Source organism: Stenella coeruleoalba (genome assembly GCF_951394435.1).
Source record: "Stenella coeruleoalba genome assembly, chromosome: 2".
In the NCBI taxonomy this organism is placed as follows: Eukaryota; Metazoa; Chordata; class Mammalia; order Artiodactyla; family Delphinidae; genus Stenella; species Stenella coeruleoalba.
Window position 1 is genome coordinate 106,476,667 of NC_137147.1, and position 27,754 is coordinate 106,504,420.

At 53.0% G+C, this 27,754-nt stretch overlaps 1 protein-coding gene across 5 annotated transcripts in view; it reads left to right on the forward strand.

Annotated features, from left to right (window-relative positions):
* CEMIP (cell migration inducing hyaluronidase 1) overlaps positions 1 to 27,754 on the forward strand; it is a 165,388-nt gene that overhangs the window by 114,485 nt on the left and 23,149 nt on the right. For all 5 annotated transcript variants that reach the window (XM_079912421.1, XM_079912419.1, XM_079912423.1 and 2 more), the window contains 7 exons: positions 7,963 to 8,138; positions 10,204 to 10,413; positions 19,535 to 19,740; positions 20,534 to 20,603; positions 21,596 to 21,724; positions 23,710 to 23,795; positions 24,939 to 25,070. In XM_079912421.1, the coding sequence (XP_079768547.1) occupies positions 7,963 to 8,138; positions 10,204 to 10,413; positions 19,535 to 19,740; positions 20,534 to 20,603; positions 21,596 to 21,724; positions 23,710 to 23,795; positions 24,939 to 25,070 (1,009 nt within the window). The remainder of the gene's footprint in view (positions 1 to 7,962; positions 8,139 to 10,203; positions 10,414 to 19,534; positions 19,741 to 20,533; positions 20,604 to 21,595; positions 21,725 to 23,709; positions 23,796 to 24,938; positions 25,071 to 27,754) is intronic.

Sequence of the window (27,754 nt, forward strand, 5' to 3'; positions counted from 1 at the left end):
TGTCACTGCTCACTGTTTTTTTGTTTTTGGTTTTGGTTTTGGTTTTGGTTTTTTTTGCGGTACGCAGGCCTCTCACTGTTGTGGCCTCTCCCGTTGCGGAGCACAGGCTCCGGACGCGCAGGCTCAGCGGCCACGGCTCACGGGCCTAGCCTAAGTGACCCATGGAGCTGGGGCTGCCCTTGTGGCTTCTGGGAGGGTGAAAGCTCGCCTTAAGGCCTTGCCTGCAGGGAGGTAGGAGGAGGGGCACCCTGGGAGGGGCACTTTGTTCTCACCGGCCCTCATCTGCACCTCATTGTTGAGCACCCTAGGCCTGGAGGGGAAATTTCATCTTGAGCAAGTCCTAATAGGGCAGCAGTGTGTGCCAAGAGTGACCCTGAGAATGAGGAAGCCGTGCGATCCTGGGGCACCCCCGCCTCGCCCAACGGCGTGGTTTGGCTGTGCATGATGGCGCGTTGCTGCAGGTGGCAATGTTTGGCCAACAGTTCCAGGGGCTTCATGAGGGCTGTGCAGGCTGGACAGAGGGTGAGACGGGGCTGCTCTGGGCCCTGAGTACCAAGGGAGGGAAGGGTAAGTGGAGAAGATGATGCATCCCCCTCAGGACCCTCCAAACGCCCCTGGTTTAGGACTGCCTGTGTCTGTATCTCCAGCAGCTCCCCCACCCTGCCAAGCCCCTCCCTCCTTAAAGGTACTAGGCTCAGAGCGGACCATCTTGCTCAGAAGCTTTAGGGCTTACATGAAAACAGTGCCTCCTGGTGGACAGCGTCGGAAAAGCCCCAGGGAGGGGTATCTATGAGGCGTGTGTGTGTGTGTGTGTGTGTGTGTGTGTGTGTGTGTGTGCGCGCGCGCGCGCGTGTGTGTCTTTCTGTTTGTCTGGCTGTCCTAGGGAGGCTCACATTCCTCCTCTTCAGCTCCAAGCCCGTTCTCTGGCCCTCCATCCCCCACTGACACGGAGCAAGGACTCCACCTGCTTTGTTCTTTTCCAGAACTGTGCCCCCCATCCAATTACCAATTCGTGTTCTCCTCCCCAGGCTGGCTGCAGAGAGGGACACAGCCCTCCTGGATCCTCCTTCCTCACTGCCCCCAAATTCCAGTAAACAGGCCTTTTTGCATAACGATTTTCTGACGAGAAACAGATGGGGGTAACAAAGTCATGAAAATGTGTGAATCATCTAAAAAAATATTTCAAGGTTTTGCCAACCACAGTGTGATTTTCAACACCTCCCGACATGGCAATTAGAAATCTCCTCCTTATGATTCTTAAGCTGAATCTTATGTAATCGTTTAAAATAAATACATCCTTCGTCAGTAAAAAAAAAAAAAAAAAAAGAAAAAGAAAAAAGAAATCCCCTCAATTTTCTACCCTATTTTCATTCTCAACTTCCCACTTTGTTTTATAAGCCCCCCATCACACACTTTGAAGTACTACTACTAATTAGTATTAACATTGTTTGAGTTTCCCGTGATATGCTAAAGCACTTTACGGAAACCGACTTGCTCACTCTTCATGACAACCTGACAAGGCGGGTGCTACTGTTTTCTCCATGACATAGATGAGGAAACTGATGTCCATGGAAATTAAACGTCTAGACTCATGCTTTCCAATATGGTAGTCAGCAGCTGCATGGGGCTGTATAAATTTAATTGAAACTAATAAAAATTCCATTCCTCAGTCCTGCAGGACAGATTTCAAGAGTTCACTGGCCACATGTGGCTAGTGGCTACCATATCGGACAACACGGACTAGAGCATTTCCATCATCTCAGAACTTTCTAGTGAGGGCTGCTGGTATAGACCAAGCAAGTCTACTTGGTCGATCTGAGGCAGGATTCAAACTCAGAGCTCTCTGGCTCGAAGGTGATATGTTCTGCTTCATCCTTCCTCCAGGAGGGACCCTGTTCCCAACTTCTTCTCTCAAAGATGACTGGACTGGAGGAGGAATCTGGGAGCTCTGTAGTTTAAATTTGCCTTTCTGGGACCCTCCAGCCTAAGTCCCTCTGGGCTTGTCCTCGTGGTCTGAGAAGGGCAGACCCCACTGCCCCCTCCTGCAGAAACCCTGGGCCCTGCTGGGTCTGAGCCACACGTACAGGGGTCTGTTTCTCCCACTGGAAGATCTTTGATGTTTTCCCCTTCTCGACTCCGGAGCGTTTAGTGCCATGCTTGCCCTGTAGAGAGGGCTCGGAAGAGGGCGGATTGTGGAACCGGGCCTGTCGTAGGATGAGTACTTGGAAGGGTCGATGTTTTATTCCTGTGCGGGGCAACTGTGCAGAGTCCTTCTGCATCCCATGCCTTCCCCACCCCTCGTCTGTGCTCATGGCCCTTGTGGATTATTCGGGACAAATCTGGCTTGGCCGCGTCTGCTTTCCCCTGGTTGGCCTTCCTGTATCAGAGCCTGGAGACAGAAGGGAGGGGTGAAGGCCGCGTGGGAGAATTCCACAGACAGGGTGGGATGCTGGGAAAGCGGGGTGCACAGCTTCCCTGGGGTAGTGGCCTGGGAGTGGGCTGTAACTGCAGCAGCGGGACAGATAAACTGGCGGTAAGGTTTGTAAAATCCTGATAGGGAGCCCCACGGAGGGGAAGGAGGCGGTGGGACCGGAACATTCTTTCAGCTCTCAATCCGTCTTACTGAGTCTGCTCCCAGCAGTCTAATCAGCACAGTTGTCCATCTACCTGGAAGTCAGCCCTGCCCCCTGGCTGCTTTTCCCCGTGGAACAAAGAAAGCTGTGGAACCTGTTATCTTCCATGCCCATCATTGTAGGTATGACGCTAGCGGTGGGAGCCCTGGGTTCCAGCCTTCACTTGGGGACAGCTGCATGTGTCACTTCTGTCACACTAGCCCCCTACCATGCCCTCGGGGCTGTTCCAGGCACATTCCGTGGACTAACTCATTTCACAGCCATAGCTACCTTTCGAGATATGTGCTATTGTTATCTCCATTTTATAGATAAAGGGGCTGAAGTTCAGGAGCTTAAATAATGTGTTCAGGGACTCACGGCTATGATCTGAGTCAGAATCCCACCCGGACAGCCTGGCTGCAGAGCCACAGTCCTCCGCATCTGTCCCACCTCTCCAGTTGTGTTGAGACTGGGTCCCCGAGGAAGGCCCTCCTCCCACCCACAGGAACAGAAGCCTCTGGTCAGCACCCTGCCTGGACACCACTTTTTTTTTTTTTTTTTTTTTTTTGGGTCGCGTCGCACGGCATGTGGGATTTTAGTCCCCGACCAGGGATCGAACCCGCACGCCCTGCATTGGAAGCTCAGTGTCTTAAACACTGGAACCTCCAGGGAAGTCCCTGGACGCCATATTTTACGGGGGGGTTGCTGACAAATTGAGAGGAGCCTCCTGAACTCTGACACGCGTACACTTTGAGGGATGGTTGGAAATCTGGAGGTGCATAGCCTAGAGATGCGGAGGCTTGGCCTGGTTTCCTGGCTCCCCCAAGCACCGTGGAGACCCCAAGATGCAAAGGCTCATGCTGAGGGTTAGTCGGGGAAGACTTCACTGAGAAGGAGCCACCAGAGCTGGATCTTGAGGGACAAGGTGATTTGCTCCGTGGACGAATGGAGGAGGCTGTCCCAGCTAGAGACAGCAGCTTCGATAAAAGGTCTGAGATGTGAACGAGCAGAAGCTTGCTCGGGGAATGATGGGTGGTCGGGTCTGGCTGGAGCAGAAGGGGACGTGTGGGAGTGATGGCCGGTAAGCCCACAGGAATTTGGGTTTTACTCTGTCCATCCTGCGGGCAGCTAGGCAGCTCTGTGCCCCCGGAGCTGCATGGGAAACTTGTTTCCCGCGCCTCTGGCCGGTAGGACAGAGCTTGCTCCTCCCTGTAGCCTATTCTGTAACGTGCGGAGCCCTGGGTGGCGGGGCTCGGGGGGACATCCTTTTGGGAAGCAGGCTCTATGCTGTGCCTCTCGGGACCAGACCCTCAGGCCTCCATCGCTTGCTTTGGCAAGTTCACCTCTGAACTGCCTCTAGGGCTCTGGCAGGCAGCGCTCGCTTCTGCACCCCAAGAACGGTCCCGGGTGGCTTTGCTCGGTTGAGGAAGCCTTTGGAAGTTTTTCTGGGTGTTGCCAGGAGAGCTGTTCATTGGGGGGTCCACTAGTGAAGAGGCCTGGGTCCACCGTGCCCAGAGGCATGAGGCCTGGAAGACCAGGAGCCTGCAAGTACTTGGGGAAAGATGCCCAGCTCTGGGAAAAAAGAAGGGTCCATTTCTACTGACCCACTTACCTGCAGGGAGTGTTCTGAGCTGGGTGGTTCGGGAGACTAGGGAAAGCGGGGGGCCCTCCGAGCACAGCCTGCCTATCAGGGGATCCTGCGTGGGGAAGCAGCAGCCGGGCTCCAGGACCTCGGCTGTGCTTTAGTCACTGGGAGGAACCCAAGCAGAGCATGACCTTGGAGCAGACACAGGAGCTCCTGAGCTGGAGGCCGCCTGCTGACTAGCCCCTGGCGGCAGGTCCTCCCCGAGAGAGAGGGAAGGCAGTGCACCCCCAGTGGCTGGCATGAGAGATCACTGCTGCCTGGACGCAGGTGACATGCTCAGCCCTCGAAGTCAGAGTCAAGGGTCCACAGAGAGTAAAGAGGTGCTGGAAAGACAGGTGTCACGTTTCAGGTGCTTATGGCGAAGGTCCAGGCCCATGGCACTCACTGGGTCCCAGAGCCAGAGCCTGGTGGTGAAGAGAAAGTGTCCCCAGCACCAGTCGTAAGGGCTTGAAAGGGCATCCCTTCCTGGGGGCCGCGTCCCCCCATCCTCGCCCTGTCTCCACCAGGCCGGCCCTGAGCACCGTCTGCCTTCCGTTTCCTCAAATGTGAAGTTAACGAGCTGGCCTAAGTGACGGCAGAAAGCCATTCCGGGTCCTTCCGGGTCTGACTGTCTATCCTTAGATGCAGTTATGATCGATGCTCAGTGTGTCAGTCGCTGGACCTTGGGTGTTCAGGGCTGGCACGCGTGGGAGTCTCTTTCCTTGTCAGCATCAGACGCTGCTCTGGGTGCTGGGGTCACTCAGAACCCAGGGCAAAGCTCTTTTTGCAGAAGAACCCTAACCTCCCCGCAACCCGAGGGCCTCGTAACTGGCTGTGTAAAGGCCCCAGAGCCGATGGGCAGAGGACGAGCCAGGGGTGGGAGAGAGGCTCCTGCATGGGTGCTAGAGGGGACTCTGCTTCTGGACCTTAAAACTGGACAGACTCGTGGCCCTGTGACCCAAACCAGAAGCCACAGTGGGATGTGCTGGAGGATGAGGCATCGCTATTCTGCAGCACTAACTTGTTTTAAACTCTTTCCACTGGTTGATGTCAGGACCCTGAATGAGACTTAAGGCCTTACAGCCGCCTATCCATGGCATCCCTTTGACAGGGGACACAGACCTTCGGCTCAGGGGATAACAGTAAATTCCAGTAAATAGACTCTTTGAAAAGTTAATTTTTTTTTATTACCTGAGACTTTTTAAAAGAGGGACTCTGTTATAGACTAACAGCCCTCAAAGGTGTCCACGTGCTAATCTTTGGCAACTGGGAATGTGTTACCTCATGTGGCAAAAGGGACTTTGCAGATGTGATTAAGGCTCACGAGATGGGGGGTGAACCCGGATTATCTGGGTGGGTTCAGTGGAATCAAAACGGTCCTTAGGCTTCCCTGGTGGCGCAGTGGTTGAGAGTCCGCCTGCCGATGCAGGGGACACGGGTTCGTGCCCTGGTCCGGGAGGATCCCACATGCCGTGGAGCGGCTGGGCCCGTGAGCCATGGCCGCTGAGCCTGCGCGTCCGGAGCCTGTGCTCCGCAATGGGAGAGGCCACAACAGTGAGAGGCCCGCGTACCAAAAAAAAAAAAAAAAAAAAGGGTCCTTAAAAGGAGGGGTACAGGAGGGTCAGATTCAGATGTGATGACATAGAAGATTGGAGGAAGGGGCCACCAGCCGAGGAGTGCTGGCAGCTGCAAGGGTCTGCAAAAGGTCAGGAACTGGTTCTCCCCTGACGAGACCAGCCCTGGCAACTCCCTGACTGCTGACCCAGTGAAATGGATTTTGGACTTCTGACCTCCAGGACTATCAGAATAGAAATTTCTGTTGTTTTAAGCCACTGAGTTTGTGGTAAGTTGTTACAACAGCCAGAGGAGGCAAATACCGATTCCAAAGGGAATATTTTCTCAGCTTTGCCGTGCACCCGTCTCACATCTTAAACTGAGATGCTTCAAAGAAACCACCATCTCCCTGAGTCTGCAGAATTCCAGAACAACAAACATCCTTTAAAAGGCTGCAGAGCCACCCACGGGATGTAAGCTGGGTGAAGGGGTGGGCAGGGAAGCCAGCGCTCCCTGGGGATGAGAGAGCAGGGTGAGGTCACCATCAGTGGGTGCTGCTCAGGGCTTTTATAACCACAGCCTTTGCACGTGGGCACCAGTGGTGTCACGGGGCTGAGCCGTGCCTTGTTGCTCAAGTCAAGTGAAAGCCCAGTGGTTCAGGCTGCGAATCGACATGAGAGGTTGTTGCTGTCTCTACAATTACATCATCAAAAAGAAGAGAAAGCACCTACCAGGCAGGTCAGCAGTCTCAGGGACCAGCTGAATCTAGAGGCAGCCTGAGGTCTCTTTATTCCAGAGAGGAGTTTGGGATTGTTGTGGAGGTGATGATCAAAGACAGTTCCAAAGTTCCAAACTCCTGTCACCCTGCACCTTTTTTTTTTTTTTTTTTTTCCGGTACGCGGGCCTCTCACTGTTGTGGCCTCTCCCGTTGCGGAGCACAGGCTCTGGACGCGCAGGCTCAGCGGCCACGGCTCACGGGCCCAGCCGCTCCGCGGCACGTGGGATCCTCCCAGACCGGGACACGAACCCGTGTCCCCTGCATCGGCAGGCGGACTCTCAACCACTGCGCCACCAGGGAAGCCCATGATTGTTAGTTTTTAAAGATAGGAAGGCCTAATTGTAAAGCAGCTATACTCCAATAAAAAAAAATTCCAGAAAAATTATAACATCAAGAAAAAAATAAAGATAGGAAGGCCTAGACGAGTCTCAAAACAGAACATGAACCCAAATGAGGGATGAAATGAAGCTACTAGAAGGGGAGGGCTATTGGATTCAAGGCTCTTGAGCTTATGGGAGGGGCTGGGGCTGAGGTCAGTGGTACGAGAGAGAGAGCATCCTCTCCTCCAAGGCCAGCGAGAGGGAGGGAGGTCGTGGTGAGGTCAACACAGAGTGGGGTGCAAGCTCTCTTTCATTGTTCTATATGCTACCATAGTGGCATCCAGAGCCCGGCAGTGCTGGACACAGAAGCTCCAATCTAGTTCTTTCTAGAAAATTCAGTTGTAGACACACACTCTACAGGAGGTTGAGGAGAACGTAGATTTGCCGACTTCAGCAGAATATGGATTTGCACTGCTTTAAAGCATTGGCTCTCAAGAGAGGGTTTGTTTTGTGTCTGTAAGACTCCCAACGGGTAGGCGGTCCAGGGCGTGAGCTCTGTGGGATCATCCAGAGACTGGGTTTCTTCTCTCACGTTGCTCTGCCATCTCCAGGGTGTGTTCACACCCACATGGGCGAGGCTGGCCCACCAACAGCGTCCATATCCCAGCCCTATGGTAGAGTAGGAGCGACCTGAGGGGTGCACACACTCCTGCTATCCTGTGACCACACTGACCTGCAGGGAGGCTGGGAAATGTGGCTGTCCCAGGGAGCCTTGTGTCTAGCTAAAATAGAAGATTCTAGTACGGACAAGCAAGAAGAGGGGACAGAAATGGAGGGAGAAATAGCCATTTTTGCCATGGGCTTCAGACATAAGCATGCATGGCTGTGAATCCTGCCTCTTCACTCAGGCAAGTCATTTCACCTCCCTGGGCTTCGTTCTTCTATAAAATGGGACTCGGGGCCGCGGGGACCACCATGCACCATGTGAGCAGCGGAAGCACCTGGCAGGGCCCTGGAAGACAGTGGGCACACGCAGTCCCTCTGATTTCCCACTTTCCCTCCTTTCTGCCCTAGGGAAACCAATGTACCTGCACATTGGGGAGGAGGTAGATGGTGTGGACATGCGGGCCGAGGTTGGGCTCCTGAGCCGGAATATCGTGGTGATGGGGGAGATGGAGGATGAATGCTACCCCTACAGCAACCACATCTGCAACTTCTTTGACTTCGACACCTTTGGGGGCCACATCAAGGTATGAGTCTGCCTGGCTGAGGCCATCAACCCAACTACAAGGATTCCAGCGATGCCACCCTATAGGCAGGGATTCTAGGTAGGAAAGGGGATGGAGGGGCAAAAGGTAGGAGCAAGGGAAGGGTACCTTTCTGGAAATTGGAGGGGTCTTATCCCTCTGTGTGCAATTCCATCTGTCCATACTTGGGAACAAGAGAGATGACAGAGGAACGTCTCTTACCCTGCAGTCACATGGCACGTGTCACACTGCCTTCCCGATTTTCAACTTTCAATCATAGCTTTCGTTCCCTTTCTTCATTGTTTAACCCTGGCCACTTCCTAAAAGAACGGGCATTTAACTCACAAAAACTTGCATTTGCAATAGATCCATTAAAATACAGATAAGATGGGGACTTCCCTGGCGGTCCAGTGGTTAAGACTCTGTGCTCCCACCACAAGGGACGTGGGTTCGATCCCTGGTTGGGGAGCTAGGATCCCGCATGTTTCACGGCGCGGCCAAAGAAAAAAACAAAAACAAAAAACCAGAGAAGATGATAAACAGGGGAGAAGAACTAGAAGTTCTAGCGTTACATTTACCTGTGAGTTTCCTGGTGGAGACTCAAGACCAAGACAGATATGATGAGCTGCAGAGTTCTCATTGCGCAGTGAAGGAAAATGGTACCAATTCGTTGGAGCTCATGTTTTCCTAGCATTCAACTCAAAGAGGAATTCCTTTTGCATCTCTCTGTGAGGTGCCTTTATCTGGCATGTTAAATATCAGACGACACCCCAATGTTCTTCACGACGTCATTGCTTCCAATGATTTGAGATTAAAGCTGGTAGAATAACAATATTACCTTGGTGTTCTGTAAAGACAGTTCTTTAGAAGTTAAAATCATATGCTTTAAGGACGAGACTTTCTGGTAACCTAACTGAAAGGAATAATTGAGTGAAACTTACAGAGTTCATAATGGGGGCCCTACTGGCATAGGTAAGACCATTTTTTCTGTCATACGGGCCTAATATAAGATTTCTAGCATTCCTGGCCCCTGCTCATTAAATGCTAGCAGTGCTTCCCAGTCATTGCAACCTCCAAAAATACTTCTCTATATTTCCAGTCAGTTTCAAGGGATGAGATGGGGACAGAGGTGGTGGTATAACCTTCAGCTGAGAAACTCATTAGGGAAACTAAGCAGAAATAGCAGGTTTATGTTACGCAAGCTGCTGCAACCCCCGTTCCCATGTTGAGAGTAATCCCTAAGTGATCAGAGCACTCCTTCCCACTTTGCCCAAACTAGGCCTCAGAATCATTCTTAACACAGCTCTCAGGGCAGCCACTACTGGAGTTGGCATTCCAGCTGACACCTATTTTTGGAAGGCATGGTTAGCCTGTCCTTAAGTCATCCTTCTCTAGTAGAAGTTAGCTGAACTCAGCTTGGGACAGGAATCATTTTTGAACTGTGCTTTTCTGGTGAGCTCCTGGAGTGTAGACACTGAGTGTGATCAGGTGGTTCCTTTGGAATGTGTAGGAATGGCTCTGGGTATACTATGACGTGAGCATGTGAAGCATCCCACAACTCACACTGACAAAGACCCCGAGCTCAGCATCCCCTTCTTACAGCCAGGAGAGGGCCTCAGATGGTGGACCAAGCACGGGCTCTTACTGCCCCGAGGTCCAGCCTGTCCTGGATTCCCCAACCGTCCTAGGGCATGCTGTTTGCCAGTCTCCCCCGGATTACCTCAGGGTTATCCCTTTCTTATAACACTCAGTGGCTTAGGAGGTAGGAAAAGAGGGTTGAGGCAAGCCCCAGCCGCTGCATGGTCCCGCTGCACCTCTTGATTCCAAGCAGTTCATTGCCTTGCAACATTCCTATGTTATTAGCAGCAGCCTGTCTCCCTTGAGGTGGGAAGAGTCAGGCATCTTAACCCATTTGCGGAGAATGTCTTTCGTTCACTGAGTACCCGAGGTGGGGATCAGCAAAGCACACTGAAGACGACACGTGTGCATTTCTGGAGAGTGGGCGGCAGCGAGGGGTATCAGGGAGCATCTCATGGACTCCTTCTGACTCTGGGCTCTCCTCTCCCAGTTTGCACTGGGGTTCAAGGCCGCACACCTGGAGGGCGTGGAGCTGAAGAACATGGGCCAGCAGCTGGTGGGTCAGTACCCAATTCACTTCCACCTGGCGGGCGATGTGGATGAAAAGGGAGGCTACGACCCGCCCACGTACGTCAAGGACCTCTCCATCCACCACACGTTCTCTCGCTGCGTCACTGTCCACGGCTCCAATGGCTTGTTGGTGAGCACATCCTTCCCGGGGAAGCCAGGGATCCAGAGCCCCTTCACCCTCTCATCCCTTCCCTGCATGCCGGTCTGCTCGCTGCTGGGCCCAGGGACCGTTAGCAGTGGCAGCATGCTTAGATCTAGTCCCTTGGTGCAGGGCCACTGGGGGTTGAGCTCAGATTTTAGAACAGTATCAATTGAGAACAGGTCACTGACCAAAGAAGAAGGAGAAAATAGGGGTGTATCTTTGCCAAAGGCACCAAGCTACAGAGATGGGTGAGCAATTAGTGGTCACGGGGAGTCTAGCTCTTGCTGCACCTTGGTTTCCCCAAGGATCGTTCCATGACCGTGTGCCACGGCAAATCTGTTAACTGCAGACAAGGCAGGGGTCACGCCAAGACTCTGTACTGTGGCATCTGCCTGACAGGCTTGAGGTAGTGGCAGCAGTGGCCCTTTTCCCTTTTCTTCTGTTGAACCAAGTGTCATCAGAGCAAGCACTCCTGGGAGAAACGCCTTCATTAGTAAATTGGGGTGGGTGTGTGTGTGTGTGTGTGTGTGTGTGTGTGTGTGGCTTGTCTTGATTTGCACAGATCATTTTTACACTAAAGTGATCCTTCTTTAAATGAATTCAGCTTATATCCTCCATAAATTTTTCAAGCTGGACATTCAGCCCTGCACGCTGAATCCAGTTTGTGTTTGGTTTGGTTTGGTTTATGTCACGTTTAGGGAAGCATTTGATAATTTTACACGAAGTGGAACTTTCTTTCAATGCACTAAGCTCATATCCTCTATGAACTTTTAAGCTGGATGTCACGAAACGGCACCCAGCAAACTGAACCTGGTGGCCAGACGTGCTTTGCTTGCCTTAAGTGTTTCAAGAACCATTTGAATTAGTTTTCATCATTTAGAAATGTAGAGATTTCACATAAAAGTCTGCATTCTTGGCGTCTCTTAAAAAGTAGTTGGAATTGGCAACACGAGACCCACATTCCTGCCTGGCAACAATGGATTCAGACAAAGTCATAGCACCCCACCAAGCTGGGCTTATGCTCTCTGGTTTACGCCATGCCCACCACTTCCTAGTACCCTACAGTAAATGCCCCAGGCAGGGCCACTCATCTCGTTGCCTGTTGGCCTCCGTGGGCATTTGAGTCTGTGACCCCTGCTTTAATCCAAACATAAGGAGCTTCCCACCACGCATGCGGGGATAGGAAGATGAGGAAGCCTGTCAGTGTGTGGTGGGTGAAGCCACTTTCAGGTCTATTCAGTGTGCTCTTACAAAGGAATGCCTGCTGTTGCTGTATTTTCAATGCTCTGACTTAAAACCCACCAAGTATAAAGAAGAGAGCACTGGTTTGGGGGCACAGTCTAGAAGGGCCTGGTCCACAGGTCATGGGCTGTGGACCTCGGACAAGTTGCTTACCCTCTCTCAACCTCAGCTCCCTCCTCCATCAGGTTGGGGACATAACACCAAACACATAGGGCTCTGAGGGGCCAGCGCCACGAGGGAGACCCAAGACCCGGTGCCCTGCCCGCTGGGCTCATGTGCAAATGTTGGCTAGGAGCCAGGGCCGGTTCCCCCAGCAGCGGGGTAGAGGGTTGCAGCTGGAGTAGTTGCTGGGAGACATGGGATTATTTTTCGGGTCCAAGAAAGAGGCAAAGGAAGATGTTTTCTGGCAAAAGCAGAAAGATAACAGGATTTCGAATAAATTCGGAAGGTTAGGGATGCAGTAGAAGACACAGGATGAACTTGGGCTCTGGAGCCAGACACTGTGGGTTCCCATCTGGCTGCCACTTCCTAGCTGTGTGACCTGGGTCAGGTGGTCTCCATGCCTCTGTTTCCTCTTCTGTAAGATGGGGAGCAAAGGACACGGACACGCCGCGCCGAGGGGCCTGGCCCAGGTTGGGCCCTGGAAGCAGGCGTCTGGTGGTCCCGTTCGCTCGTGCGGTGTGCCGAGTGAATGCACGGAAGGCAGTTGGAGACTGAGCTGAGAACACGTGCCGAAAAGAACAGCGTAGAGTTGGTGAGGAAACATCCCAGGACTGAGCCTTAGGAGCTTGACCTGCTTTAAGCACTTGTTCTAAAGTTTTGTCCTTAAGTTTAACTTAAGTTCGACTATGTCTAATGTTCCTCGAGAGAAAAATATGAAGATTACAAGAAGTCTGTAACTCCAGATCCGGGTTGATTTGAGGGGAAGCTGTTCTGAACCTCTGGGCAGTCACATACGTGCGCACACACACACGCACACGCACACACACACACATACTTGCCCTGTGGACATACGGCTGTGCTTTCCCACCCACTTGCTGTGTGATGATCTCGGGCAAGCTATTTAGTCACGTAGGTCTTCAGTTTCCTCTTATGTGCTGTGCAGAACAGGATGGCAATCCCCCATGGCTGTTCGGTTAGAAACTATAGATGCGATACTTTGGGCCATCTTAGTAATACAGACCTTCCTCTGAGCAGTGATCCCAGGTCTCACGGGCTCGTGTAGGGGGAGGCAGGGCAAGAAAAGTGCCGGGGGTGGAGCCAGAGGGCCCTCATCAGGGCAGCGCTGCAAGGGAGCATCTCTGTGCACATGCAGGCTGGGGAGAGGTGGGGAAAGTTAGCACAGGCCAGGCGTCCAAGTTCATGGATATGGGCAACGGACGGAGAGCGGAGTGGGGGGCATGGAAGGCAGGGGGCGAGGAGCGGCCATGGGAACTGGTACCTCCGGAACAGCCAGGCGGGTGAGTTGCACCCACGGCAGAGATAGATTTTTGGAGCCAGAGCTTTGGACAACTCAGGACCCGAAGACCCCGCCTACCAAAGCCTTCCTCCTGTCTGGCCGCCAGGGATGCCAGTCACCTGACGGGGAGGGCGCATCCCTCAGCTCCCTGGGTGTCGTCCAGACGCCAGGTGGCCCAGGTGCTTTGCACAGGCCTTGCCGAGGCGCCAGCGCAGCCTTATCTCGATGGCCACGCGGGGCTCCGACCACACTCCGCTCAGGCCCGCGCTCGGCGGCCAAGCTGTGCTTAGGACTTGGAGCTTGCAGGTCTCTGTGGCCTGAATCAAGGGGAAACCGAACGGCCATGGCTTAGAATCTCGACGACGTACGGGCCTCTACGTCTCTGAGCCAAAGAGGCAGCAGGATGACGGAGGGCGTTCTGTGCCTTTCTCTGCGAGCCGCACCCCTGCATGGGAGTTGGGGTTTTATGGACTAACACCTCACCCTGTAAAGGCTCCGTCACTGGGGCAGACAGTTCCAGGTTCAGAAAGGCTGCCTTGGGAGCTGCACTCCCTCCACCAGGATTTCACATTTGCTTCCTTTGTTTTGGCTCTAAGGATTTACCCACGGCTATGTTTAGAAAGATGTTTTTAGCTGATGGGATGAAAGGAGGCCAACAGCGGACAAAGACTGTTTTCTCATTTAGAGAGCAGAGGCCACTCAGTAACATCGTGAACGCCTTTTCCCTCACGCCATCCCCAATCCGGAGGTACCCTAGACCCCAGACAGGCAGTCACTGGCTTGTTGGAAAAAGGGGTTCCTATGTGTGCCCAGCTGGGAGGTGCTGCCCCACCTCACCACTGCTAGACACGCACTGGTACCCCCATCCTCAGAGAACAGCTTCCCTCATCCCCACCTCCTCCTGGGGTGGCCCACCTTTGGTCTTTCCCTTTCTTCACCACCAACTTTTGGAAGGAGTGATCTGAACTTAAGATTTCTGCCAACATCTGTTACTCAACAAAAATGTGGGCTTCGCAACTTTTGTTCCCCTGAGCCCTGGGGACGGCTCTCAGTAACGTAACTCCACACACTAGTGCTCAGCTCCTGCCCCGCAAGCCCACTGCCCCCTGCTCCCTCCTCAACCGACTCTTACCCTTTCCCGTGGTGACAGTGATCGCCGTCAACTAGCAAGGTTAAAAGGATAGAGTCGCAGCAACCTGTGTTCTAATCCTGCCAGTGTGAACTTGACTGATGGATACTTTCTGCGCCTCAGTGTCCTCCTGTGTAAAGTGAGGGTGATGATAGAACCCATCTCAAAGGCTTTGGGGGAACCTTAAGCAGGTAATGCATGTGACATACTTAGCAATGATATTAGATAGTATTGTCACTGTGCCTCTTTCCCTGTGTTCTGTGTAAACCTCACTGGTTCCGTGAGATAGTGGTAGGTATCCCTCCCAGCACACAGAGTAAACCCCATAATTAAATGACCTTGGCAAACACCGAGCATGTGTCTTTCCTCCCCATTTTAGGGATTCACCGTGCATGCTGGCATTGTCAGGGTTGCAGTGAAAACGCATTTAATGCTGGTGATCCTAGCAATGTCAAAACTCATTTCACTGCAGAGCCCTTTATTCACACAACCTTGCGTTTCACAGAGTTAGTGTTCCACAGAGCAGAGCCTGGGAAATGCCTTTCCTGACACTGACACTGTTGACGGTGTCCTTCTTGAAACTGGGGGGGTTTGCACCAAAGCTCCGGGATGCTGGCAGATGGGGGGCAAAGGCTGCCTTCAAAGGAAGGGGCTACCGCACATTATCCGCGGGGTGGACAGCTGTGGGTGTAAGATGGGCTCACGCTACATCTTACTGTGTGTTTCTGAGCTCTGAGGCAGGGCACGGGGGTCACCTAAGTGTTCCTTCCTGGAAGACAATGACTCCATTCCAGTTCTCTTGAGAAAGGTGAAAAAGACTCCTGTACGGATTCTGCCTGTTTTCTCCTCTTTTCCTTTTTTACTGCAGAGTGGATGGGAGAAGTAAACATGTCCTGTCTTTCTTTCTCACCTCATTCACTGCTCCAGATGTGTTACCTCCAGTAGCAGGCCAGGATGTCCTCCAGTAGCAACCGGGATGTCCTCAACAGGCTGCCACATTGACTATGCAGGGGGCGCCCTACATGGATTGCAGCCAGTCCTCAAGCCCTCCAGCCTTAGGGAGACACCTTCCCTTTGGCTTTCCACTAAAGAGGACTGGAGCTCCTTTACCTCTTTGGTGGGAAACTCAGTGCCCTCTGTCCCAGTCTCAGAGCTCTGGGGATTGTGGGCGAGGCTTCTGTTTTCCCTGGTTTCCCCTTTTTCCAGTTTCTTGAATTCGGTCTCACTCATTTCTTGCTTCATGAGATGCTCTCATCTCTCCTTCCCTCCTGAGCCCAAATGAGGAACCCAGACTCCTGGGCTTGTTTCCCCACAAAGTTTCACTGGCCAGGGCTTCCGCTGGCAGAGTGGGAAAGAGATGGGAAGGAGGTAGGGTGCATCATCGGTCAGCACAGAAATCAACTGGAAATGGAGAAACAGGTCCCTCTTCTTAAACCCTCCCCTCCCCTCCCCTCCACCTGGCTGCGGGGGTCCTTCCTTCTCCTCCCCCACTGCTCCTGGGCCGCCTTAAAAACTCATTCTAGGGACTTCCCTGGCAGTCCAGTGGTTGGGACTCTGCGCACGAGTTAGATCCCTGGTTGGGGAACTAAGATCCCACATGCCACACAGCGGGGCAAAACAACAACAAAAAACACATTCTTCTCCTTATTAGGCAGAGTGATTGGGTTCTCCGTTTCCTTTCCCAGCTTCTATTTGCATATTCAGAAACTCATTAACACACCCTGCAAAGCAAATTACCACCTACTCCAAGGCTCTTTTCTTTAGCAGCTCAAGAAAAAAAAAGAAAAGAAAAATAGAAAAGAAAAGTAAACAGCAGAAGCTCAGAAATTACAGTCTTTCTTTTAATAGGATCCTATTTGTAGCCAGGTTTCTCACTAAGATGAATTATATCATATCCACCCTAGAAGGCAGAATCAGACATATAGTTCATTTCTGTGTGTATTTGTTTTAAACAGTAATTTCTTGTTCGTACTGTGTACAGGTTTCAGGGGGAAGTCATCACTTGGGGTGACTCTATGCCCTGATTTGCAAAGAACAGTTCCATTTTACGCCTGCTATCCCAGATTAATGACTCACGGTACCCCCTTTCACTCTCGATAATGTCCTGGTTCAGACAATAAACTAAATGGTCACCCTAATTGAAGCAGTTCCTGAGAGCTGGGGAGTTTCATCCTTCACAATGTCATGCCTAGACTCCACCTAACAACAGCTGAAGACTTAAAACAGCTCTCAGGAATCGTTCTCATGATTGTCAGTCATAAGGGAATATGTCCAGAAGGACAAAGGGAAAATACAGTTTGTGCAAGAGAATGGCAGGGAGCTTACACACTGCTTCTGGATAGCATGCGAGGGGATTCAGTGAGCACCCGTAAGTCCATACGTATGTGTCTGTTCATCCAGCTACTTACTATCTACCTATCTGTCTGTCATCTCTGTCTGTCCATCTCAAGCTATGTCACAGTTTAAGTAGCTAATTCTGGGAAATGTTCTAAGGAAGAACAATCGTACAGTGTCAGAGCTGGAAGGGATTTCAGAAGTCCCCCTAAGGACACTCAGGCAAATGACACCGCAAGTTTGTGATGAAACCAAACTTGAACTTGTGTCTTCTACTCCCAGCCCAGGGCTTTCTTCGACCTTATCATGCTTCTCTCTGGACTCTGTATGCCACCTCACCCCACTACTAATGAGAAGCAAGAAATGCAACACAAGATGGGAGGTTTCTTTTCTGGTGCTGTTGAGAATTGATTAGGACACAGGTTTTGGATCAGACAGATGGAGAAGCAAGTCTCAATCCGTCCTTGCAAGAGAAGTGACTCGGGCAGCTTTCTAAGTCTCGGTGCTATCAGTAGAAAGGGAATAGTAGTTTCGATAAGGATTAAATGAGATAATATATGTAAAACATTTCACAGTAAACAGTAGTTATTTTTATTCCTTTCCGAAAGGGTTTTTCTCTCCAGAGCACACCTCAAGGGGCCTGGAGGGAATTTCTTATTCAGGCATTTGTTAGAATAAGAATGTACCCAATTCATTATTCACTTGCATTCAGAGGACACCCAAAGTGCGATCCAGACGGCGGGCACCTGGGTGCCTAGGATTTAAAAGGAGCTACGGGCCCGGGTCTGAACACTGTTCCATGTCCCTCCGCTGGGCCTGAGTGTCCTCCTCTGTAACGTGAAGGCATTGAACTTGCTCTCGATGTCCCTGCCAGCACGAGCAGCCCACGTTTTTCTTGCCTGTTCCTCCCATGCTTGTCTTTCCAGGCGATTTGCAACAAACTTCCCTAGCTCACTAGGAGGAAAGGAAGCAGTCCCATTGCATGACCTTGGTATTGACTAAAATGCTTATTGGTGCACTGAGTAGCATTCAAGATCACGCCCTTGCCTATTACCAAAGATTAAGGCGGCGATCCTCGTTTGAGAAAACGAAGAGCTTGCCTGGAATAGGGCAGTTGTGCCTGTGCTCCGTCCTCATGGGTGAATGGACACAGTCAGAAAACTGGGGTTCCAGGGGGCTTCCCTGGTGGCGCAGTGGTTGGGAGTCCGCCTGCCGATGCAGGGGACGCGGGTTCGTGCCCCGGTCTGGGAAGATCCCACATGCCGCGGAGCGGCTGGGCCCGTGAGCCGTGGCCGCTGAGCCTGCGCGTCCGGAGCCTGTGCTCCGCAACACGAGAGGCCACAGCAGTGAGAGGCCCGCGTACTGCAAAAAAAAAAAAACAACAAAAAAAAGAAAACTGGGGTTCCAACCCTGGCTTTGCACATGTGGGTTTTGTGACCTTGGGCAAATCACTCAACCTTTCTGAGTCTCATTTTCCTCATCTCTGAAAAAAATTAGTACAGGATTATGTAAGATTTCAGCAAGATTAAAAGATATAAGAGCCCAGGCCAGCGCTGGGACATAAAGGGTCCTAGTTCTGGATGCTTCTAGAGCGTGTCTGCCTGGGAGTTGGGGAGTAGGTAAGATTTGCCATAGAAAAGGCTCTGGAGGGAATTGGGGTGTTTACCCTCGATTAGTGCTTCTCAGGGACAATTTTTTCACCTCCCTTCCCCAGTGGAATACTTGGCCATGAACGCCTGGAGACGTTTTTGGTTGTCACAGCTGAGAAGGTCCTGCTGGCATCTAGTGGGTAGGGGACGAGGGATGTTGCTAAACTTCCTACAATGTACAGGACGCCCCTCGAAATGGTAACAGTGCCGACAGGGGAGTTGTTTGGGGATGATGTGTGAATTTCTCAGGGCCTGGTGCAGCAGTGGATACTTACTAGGTGTGGGTAGAATGGTGTCATAGGGGAGCAGCAGCTTCCCTGGTTGGGTGACATCACTGGGCAGTCAGGACGCCGGGGGTGGGCATGAGGATGGAAGATCTCAGATGGTGTTTCTCACCATCCTCATGCCCCGCTGTGGACAGGGCACCTTGGACGGTAGCGTGCATCTCACCTATGGGGTGTTCAAGTGAAGCACGATGCCCGTTTGTCAGGGATGCCCGTGAACAGAGCCCTGCTTGAGAAAGGGAGCTAGGGCTCAGGCCAGAGGCCCTCTACCCACCTTCTCGTTCTCAGACTGATGAGTTCATAGACATTCAGACCCGGAAGGGGCCTCGGAGATCCTGGACTTGGACTCCTCCATTGTGTGGTGGGGAAAGTGTGTTGGCGAGAGGTTGGCAGACTTGTCTGAGAGCCTGTGATGCTTGTGGGCACAGCTAAGGCTGTACTCCGCGTCTCTCCATGCCTTCAAGTGGTTTCTCCACTCGGCCCACTGACTGTGATTCCAAGAAGAATATTGAAGAGCTGGAGTTTGCAGCATTTTCTGGTTTTCTGCAAGTGTGGCTCGTTGTGGTTGCAGGCTTCAAAGCTGGCTGGCCTCCACGGGAGAGGGCACCGTGAGGAACCAGCCTTACTAAGAAGCCCCCCTGGCCTGGCTCAGACGGAGCTCTCCCTACCCCCCTTTCTGGTGGGACCTCCACATGAAGTCCTCGTGAGCAGTGTACTCGCCGTGTCCTCACCAGATTAGGCTCCCAAGGCCTCGTCCCCGGTCTCCAGTCGGGCCCACCTCTAGCGGTTTGTTCTTCTCCCCACCCCGTGAAGGCTCAGCTGCAACACCTCCAGCTGGAAAGGACTTCAAAGTCACGGCTCTGTCGTACCCATGTCAGGTCCACCTCCAACCCCCCAGATCCCCTCTCAGAGCCCGGTGCCTGGCTTAGGTTGTTTGACGTTTGTTGAGTGGCTGAATGAGCACATGAGTAATGGCGCTGGGCGAACTGTCGCTCTGTCTTGACCCCTGCAGGTCAAGGACGTTGTGGGCTATAATTCTTTGGGCCACTGCTTCTTCACGGAAGATGGGCCAGAGGAACGCAACACCTTTGAGCACTGCCTCGGCCTCCTTGTCAAGTCTGGAACCCTCCTCCCCTCCGACCGTGACAGCAAGATGTGCAAGATGATCACAGAAGACTCCTACCCGGGGTACATCCCCAAGCCCAGGCAGGACTGCAAGTAAGCACCTCCCTTTCCCTGCCCTGCCCCGCGCCGGGCCTGTGTGCACGTGCTCACACGACCTCCCAGCCCTGCGTCTGACTTCTCACTCTTGGGTTCCCGAGCGGGAACCACAGCCCTTGACCACAGCTTAGACCTCACAGCCCTTGACCACCCAAGGCTCTCAGCTGCTCAGACAGAGGGCAGGAGTGTGTTTTCGACTTCTCCCTGCTCAGTGTGCCTCACAGGCGTCGTTTTTGGCCAAAGAGAACCACGGTTCTCATCCTCGGGCTTTCCCTGAGGCCACACGGTGCTCCTTTGAGGAGAGGAAGCGGGCTGCCACCTCGGAGCCCACAGCGTGTACACGTGGGCACCGGCTGCGCTGGTCTGTTTCTTGACATGAGAGAGTCAGAGACAGAGAGAGAGAGAGAGAGAGAGCAAGAGAGGGAGAGCTTCCCGTCCAGTCAGCCTTCTGAGTCCAGGGCCTCTCCCTCAGAGACAGCCATTTTTCTAGGTTCTCGTGACTTATATTTCTTCTAGGATCCATCTCAGATTTAACTCACAAACGTGCTTATACCTTCAAGAGCCATGCCCCATGCAAATTCTGAACGTGTTAAAGACATACATGTACCCCAGTTTAATGAGAAAACTGGGTTTCAGATGAGCAAATCAAGGGCATCTCAAATCACTGATAAGAGGCTCATCAAAGCAATGTTAGAGTCCCTGACATGGGCCACCCCTCCGCCCCAGGCAGCAAGGTGGGAGCCAGTAGCCCTCTGTCTGACGCCATTCAATCTCTGCCCCCCGCCCACAGTGCTGTGTCCACCTTCTGGATGGCCAATCCCAACAACAACCTCATAAACTGTGCTGCTGCGGGATCCGAGGTGAGCAGAAACATCCCTTTTTCGGGTGGGGCTGGGGGAGAGGAGATGGCCGGGGCCAACCCTGAAAGATGTGTGCCCTGAGCCCCCAGTCTAGGTATCCGTGCAGTCAGGCTTAGCGTGAAGAGGGGAGAGCCAGCTTGGGAGGCAGATGGACTCTGGCCTTTCGTCACACTGGTGACCGTAGCTAATGAGTAATCAGTAGCCTTATTAGATGCCTGGCACATCCGTGTTCTAAGTTCAAATATTTAAATTATATTTTTCACACTTTATTTTTTGTGTGTGGTATGTGCACAAGCTCATTTACTTATATCTATTTATTTTTGGCCATGCCACGCCGCATGCGGGATCTTAGTTCCCCATCCAGGGATTGAACCTGTGCCCCTGCTTTGGGAGCGTGGAGTCTTAACCCCTGGACTTCCAGGGATGTCCCATAAGCTCCAATAATTTAATTCTTGTGTCAACCCTATGAGGTTTGTACTATGGTGGGGAGGAAAGTTAGGCAGGGACATGCACAGGATACAAACACGGTATTCTGTCTACACAGCCCTGCCCTTACCCACCCCTTCATGCTGCTTACCTTCCTGGGGAGCAGGTCAGGTGCCGTCTCTGGGCCTCAGCTTCCATATCTGCAGAATAAAAGGGTAAAGCCAAGGACACTCAGGCAATCCTCCCATTACGTGTCAGGAGGGGGAGATTAACCCCAGCAGTGACTCTGAAATCCAGCCATTTGGCACCCATGGCTGATACAGTAGGACCACAGATACAGTAGGACCACAGAAGGGTTTTAACAGTCAGGATGGACGCCCACCCCCCAAAAATATAATCGCCTCAAACTTCTCGCTGTTTCCCGCGGGTGTGTCTGGGAATGGGCATTGGGGCCATTTGGGTGATAGCGCTAGGCCCACCCCTAGTTTGGGCCATCCCGTCACCCCAACAAGAAGCTCCCTGGTGCTGAATTCTGTGGCTTTTTCCCCCATGTCCTCCTCCACCAGGAAACTGGATTTTGGTTCATTTTTCACCACGTACCGACGGGCCCCTCGGCCGGAATGTACTCCCCAGGTTATTCAGAGCACATCCCACTGGGAAAGTTCCTTAACAACCGAGCACACTCCAACTACCGGGTAAGTCCTTCCAGGCCTCCCCGCCCGCCCACTGGTCCTTCTTCCCAGGCCTGTGCATAATTAGAGCTGGAAGAGCCACAGCTCCCCCTGGCAGCCCCGGAGCTGGGCCCCTGAGTTCGATTTCGCAGTTCACTTGGTGGGGATGGGAGCAGTGGTGACTCCGAAAAGCCAGGCCTGATCTGTGAGCTAGGGAAGGTCAGGACCTGGTTCTGCAGGAAGATGAAGATAGCATTAGCATCCTCTCCTCTGGTCGCTTTTTTTTTCTGGGAAGCGGGTCCTCCATCCATGCAGTGCTAGGGAGGCAGGTGGAAAACAGACATTTCTGTCATCTTCGTTTGCTCATCAGTAGTTCTGTGTGTCCAGCACCAAGCGAGGTGCTGGGGAAAGGGACTGGGCTCTCGGGTGTGTCAAGGGCCCCCCGTTGAGGACAGCATCCAGACAGACCAGAGTCATGGGCACGTGGGAATGGAGCTGGGAAGCAAGGCTGAGACCAGAGATGCTGTGCTGGGGACAGAGGTGGTCTTGGGGACGCAGGGGCAGTGTGCAGATAGAGGCCCGAATGTCAAGGCTGTTCTTCTGGGCCGCTCCCTAGTGGTACAGATGAAGAAACAGAGGGTCCTAGAGGAGAATGGATGCATTCAGTGTCAAAACCAAAGAGACTCAACTAGGGAGAAGCCCATGAAGATGAGAAGTAATCTCAGAATAGACCTGTGTATACAGCTAGGAGGTGGGGTGTGCCTGGGAGAGCCGTCTCCTTACGGAGCAGGTGCAGAGGCTCTGGGGGCTGTGGGAAGCAGGGGCGGTACTCCTTGTCGAGATCCCTTCGTTGAGAAGCCTTCCTATGAGCCACAGGTAGGCCACGCAGTACCTGGATGTTTGGAGAGGTTGGAAAGGGGAGGAACACGTGAGGGAGGATGGTTTCCAACAGGGAACTAGGCAAGGACTCCTGCCCACAGATGGAGGGAGGGGCCCTCGGGGGTGGCAGGGTGGGAAAGGAGCAAAGAGGATCCTCGAGCTGGATGGATTCCGCTGCCTGGATTCCGGATGGGTTCCGAGCCAAGGAGGAGCCCCGCGCGTGGTGTTCACGCCTGGTGAGCCCTGACTCCGTGCCACCGTGTGAGGGTCCTGCTCCCAGACTCTTCACGTGGCTTCTCTTATTTGGTCCTCACAGCAGGAATTCAGTGTTATCATCCCATCTTACACAGACTGCAACTGAGGCCCGAGAGGTGAAGGGATTTACCTAAGGTCCTAGCTCATGAGAGAACAACTGGGAATCAAGTCCCACTTCTCTTGACTCCCATCACCACTGCTTAATTAGAAGTCAGTTGAAGATCACAATAGCCAGTGTCCTCCAGTTCTGTAAAGAAGGAGTCCAAGCCTCCCTAGGAGGCCAAGGGAATCCAGCCCTGAAGGCGGACTGAACGGGGCCTCACTGGGCAGCCTCACTCCCACTCACCCATGGCTGACAAAGTGGACACCTTTGGAGCCAAATAAGAAAGCGAGGTTCTTTCCTTGGGTCAGGCGACAGCCAAGACAAGACTGGGGAAGGCTCCCAGACCCCTGCCCCAAGGTAAAGACGGGACTTAAGTTCGGCATCTTCTTTGCATCACTGCAGACACATTTCCCAAGAAATCATATCTGTCATCCTCAATTTGGGGCCTGGGCTTATAACTGCCCAATGCAGTGTGAGTTTGGGGCATGGACTTCGCTGTGTGGCCTTGGACAAGATACTTAACCCCTCTAAACCTCAAGGTCCTCATCTGTACCTCCAAGAGGACACCTTATTCCAGATTTGACTTGAGCAATGCAGAGCAATGCAGGTTCTTCACCTCCCTCGTTGCAGACCCCCTACTTCTATTAATGCGTCCTGAGAGGGAAGCTGGTTTCACTGGAGCATTCAAGAGTACGCAGTGAGGCTGGGTGTGAGAAGATGCCTGCAATCTGCTGTCCGAGCTCATGTATCCCTGAATGTCCCCTCTCCCCAGGCTGGCATGATCATAGACAACGGGGTCAAAACTACCCAGGCCTCCGCCAAGGACAAGCGGCCCTTCCTCTCCATTATCTCCGCCAGGTAATTCTATGGGCACGTTCTGTGTGCTGCGCATGGTGCTCGTTGCTGGGGGTACCATGGTGAACATCGAACAGGGCCAAATCTGAGTCAGGGCTGAGGCTTCACCAGCTGATGGGAAAAGAAATTCTGAGAGGTTTCTAAAAAAATCAGCAAAATCCAATACCTGCTTTTTGATAAGTTGACAGGACTGGCCAGGGCCCCAGCAGGTTGGACCAGGATAAAAAGGTGAAGAGAAAAGAAGGGAGGAATTTCGCTATCAATTTAATAGGAACATTCAGGTTGTACCTATAGGTACATCTGGAGCTCAGCCCAAGGCCAGGAGCTGCTTTTAAGAGATGCTGTCAAAACCTCAAGGTAGCTAGGAAAATCAGTACCCTTTAAGGAGACCAAGTGCTTGGTCTCTGTCAAAAGTGGGTAACACCGGGGACTTCCCTGGTGGCGCAGTGGTTGAGAGTCCGCCTGCCGATGCAGGGGACACGGGTTCGTGCCCCGGACCGCAAAGATCCCACATGCCGCGGAGCGGCTGGGCCCGTGAGCCATGGCCGCTGAGCCTGCGCGTCCGGAGCCTGTGGTCCACAACGGGAGAGGCTGCAGCAGTGAGAGGCCCGCATACCACAAAAAAAAAAAAAAGTGGGTAACACCAATGACATGATCATGTCCATGGAAGGCATGACATGGAAGACATCAGGAGCACCCAGGCTCAGTGCTCCATTTGGTGGCTAAGATGTAGAAGCCCAGGAAAGGCACCAGGTCAAGGTTACCCCCAGGGGAGTAGAGAGCTGGGCACCTCAGACTCCCCTTCCCGGCCACAGGGCTGCATTACATGCCAGGCTTGGGACTGGCTGTCTGAACTTCCTTCTGTGATTTGACCCCTCCTTGGGGCGGCGGGGTTCCCCAGTGGTGATGATAACAAGAGCAGTGACATGTCTGTAGGATGCATGGGGCTGGACCCTGGGGAAAAGACCTCTGATTTCCGCACCAAGCTCAGGAAGTTCCCTGCAGAGCCCAGGGGGTGTGAGTCGGTTGCTGTTTAGCCCGAGTCTTCCGGGCACCATAAGCAGAGAGAAACTCACTGCCCAGAAGGCAGTCAGTTCAGGCGTCCCCTCAACACGGCCACCTGTGCCTCCCCATGCTGTGTTCCAGGTACAGCCCCCACCAGGACGCTGACCCGCTGAAGCCCCGGGAGCCGGCCATCATCAAGCACTTCACTGCCTACAAGAACCAGGACCATGGGGCCTGGCTGCGTGGCGGGGACGTGTGGCTGGACAGCTGCCGGTGAGTGTGACGTTGGCACAGCGTGGGACGATGCTCCTCCCCTGGGCAGGGGACAGACACGAGCGAGACAGAGAGAGGAATCCAGACATACCGATGTTTGACCTTCTGGTCGCCCACCCAGGCAGAAGCATGGAATGGCAGCGGGCAGTGACCCAGAGAACCCCCTAGAAGCAGCATGTGTCTTCAGCCCACCGTGCCAAGGGTTGTGGGGCATGACTTGCCCCCAAATAGTCACTGGGCTTGGCTGTAAGTCACGTAACTTGTCATATAACCAGTCAGCGAAAGGAAGGAAGGAAGCAGGAAGGAAACCGACACTTTCTAGGTACCTACTGTGTGCTGGATCCTTGGTTGCATTTATTTCTTACCATGTTTCTTGGAGATATAAATTCTCATCTCCATCTTAGACAATGAGGCTCAGTTGAATGAATTTTCCGAAAGGTGAATAGTTGAACTGGGACTTCAAATACCAGCACATCAGACTCCAAGGCGCAGAGGAAAAAGACGAGGAACCCCGAGTTCTGATATAAGGTCCCCATGGAGAGCCACGGCCCACACTGGACAAGAGCCGGAGGGACCGGCAGCTGAGTTGGGACTTCCGCTAAGGGAGTAGCATGAAATGTTCTCCTCAACTCCCTTTACTGTTAAAAAATGGGAATCAGAAACTCTACATGGGAAATAAGTGTATTTCTCCATTTTATCATGACCAGTTAAAGGAGAAGTGAAGGGAGACTTGCTTGTGAAAGGAGCAAGAGGAAGTGAGAGTGTGTGAGGAGAGAAACAGATTTCACACACACACACACACACACACGCTCACACGTGTAAAGGCTTCTCAGAAAAGCAGAGGCCTGGGCAAGACAGACACTGACCCATGGATGGACCCCAGAGAGAGCCAGACACACACAGGGATGGAAAGGGAATGTCGCTGGCAGAGAAACCGGGGCGGGTTTTTTTGTGGGGTCAGAGAAGAGAGGAAGGGATAGAAGAGGATTTTGAGAGTTTTGGGGAGAGGGGAAAGGGAAGAAGAGAGCCTCTTCTGGGCTTCTGAAGGGCGTTTAGGGTGTCAGACGGGAGGCAGGCTTGCTCTGAGTGGCTCTAGAGAGCAGAGGTTGCAGACCTGGGCTGATTTCCACTCAGTAGCAGGAAGAACTTTCCTGCAACACAAGACGCTAGTCAATGAGAAGAGCTGCTCATCCCTAGAATAGAGGCCCAAGGCCACTTGAGAGAGAAATTATGCAAGAGGCGAGTGAAAGAGGAAACAGATGGGGGTCAAAGCTAAACTTCTCTGCCGTGTTCTGCCTCCAGTGAATGACTAGATTGCTGGAAGTTCAGGTCCCCGTAGGGGAGTGGATGCCAGACTTGCGGCCGAAAGACAAATTGTGAAGCACTCCCCTGCCAGCGGGGCTGGATCTTCTAACCCTTCCCCAGCCTCCTTCCAAGGTAGCCCAGAATCTGGCTGGTGCAGAGGTTGTCGTCCCGTGAGTGGGCACAGCCAGGGGCTGACAGAAGATGGGGATCCCTTGAGAAGCTTTGAGCCTTTGGCCATGGTGTCCGTTTCTTAGGAAGGTCGCTCCAGCAAACCACTCCGTGGGTGGAGGCACTCCTAGAAGTGGGAGGGACAACTAATAATATGGCAGTGGTCCAGAGGAGAAGGAGTTACAGTGAGAACTTAGGTGAAAATGCGCTTCGGGAGAGGGAACAGGCTTGGGTGGACGGTAACTGTTTTGCTTTATGTGTGTTAAGTTTGAGATGCTTTTGGGATACCCCCGTGGAAATACACCAAAGTCTGGAAGTGCAGGGGGGAAGGGCGGCTGATTTTAGAGTCACCAGCAGACTGGTAGGGGTGGAGGCTGTGAGTCCTCATGCCGTCCCCAGGGGCACAGTGCAGAACAAGAGGACCTTGGGCAGAGCACTGGGGGACAGCGGTGGTAAGGAAAAACCATGAAGAGCCTGGGAAACAAAAATCAGGGAGTCCTGGGAGAGAACTAGAGAGCACAGGGCCCTGGAAGGCGGGCCTTGAACGGTGAATTTGAACTGGATGGGCTTCAGACAGGGAGAAGTGCACGCGTCCCGGAGGACGGGGAACAGGACGCGCAGAAGCAAACCGGGAACTAGGGAGACTTCAGGCGGCCGGGACCCTCCCTGGAGCAGAGGGAAAGTGCATTCACTTGGGCCTGAAGCATGAGGGCAAGGATTGGGCTTAGGTTTCTGGATGCCGTGAAGCCACCGGAGTTTAGGAAGCCGAGAGTGGCGCTTGGAGGGGATGTTCACCCCTGGGACAAAGGAGGTGAAGGCAGCCACCAGATCTGGACCCACGGTCCACGGCAGCGCAGACCCAAGGCTCGGCTCAGATTCTGTGGGACCCCTTATCACTCACAGCCAGACTTCCTCCAGACACGTGCTCCTCCTGGCCCGCAAAATGGACAACGGCAAAAGGGAGCTGATGAGATCGCTGCAGTGTAATTGCAAACTTACTTCTCAGGGCCAATGTCCGCCTGACTTCTGGGAAAGTTAGAAATCAGCTATCAGGGTCCTTCCTGCTGTGGCTGAAACAGTAATGAGGATGGCTACGGGCAATGGAACGGCATCCATGTACCCCCACCGTTACCCAGGGCGGGCTGGTCCTGAGGGTGGCAAGACCTTCCACGTCCCTTTGGTCCAGTATCCCACTGAGCCCTGGAATCACA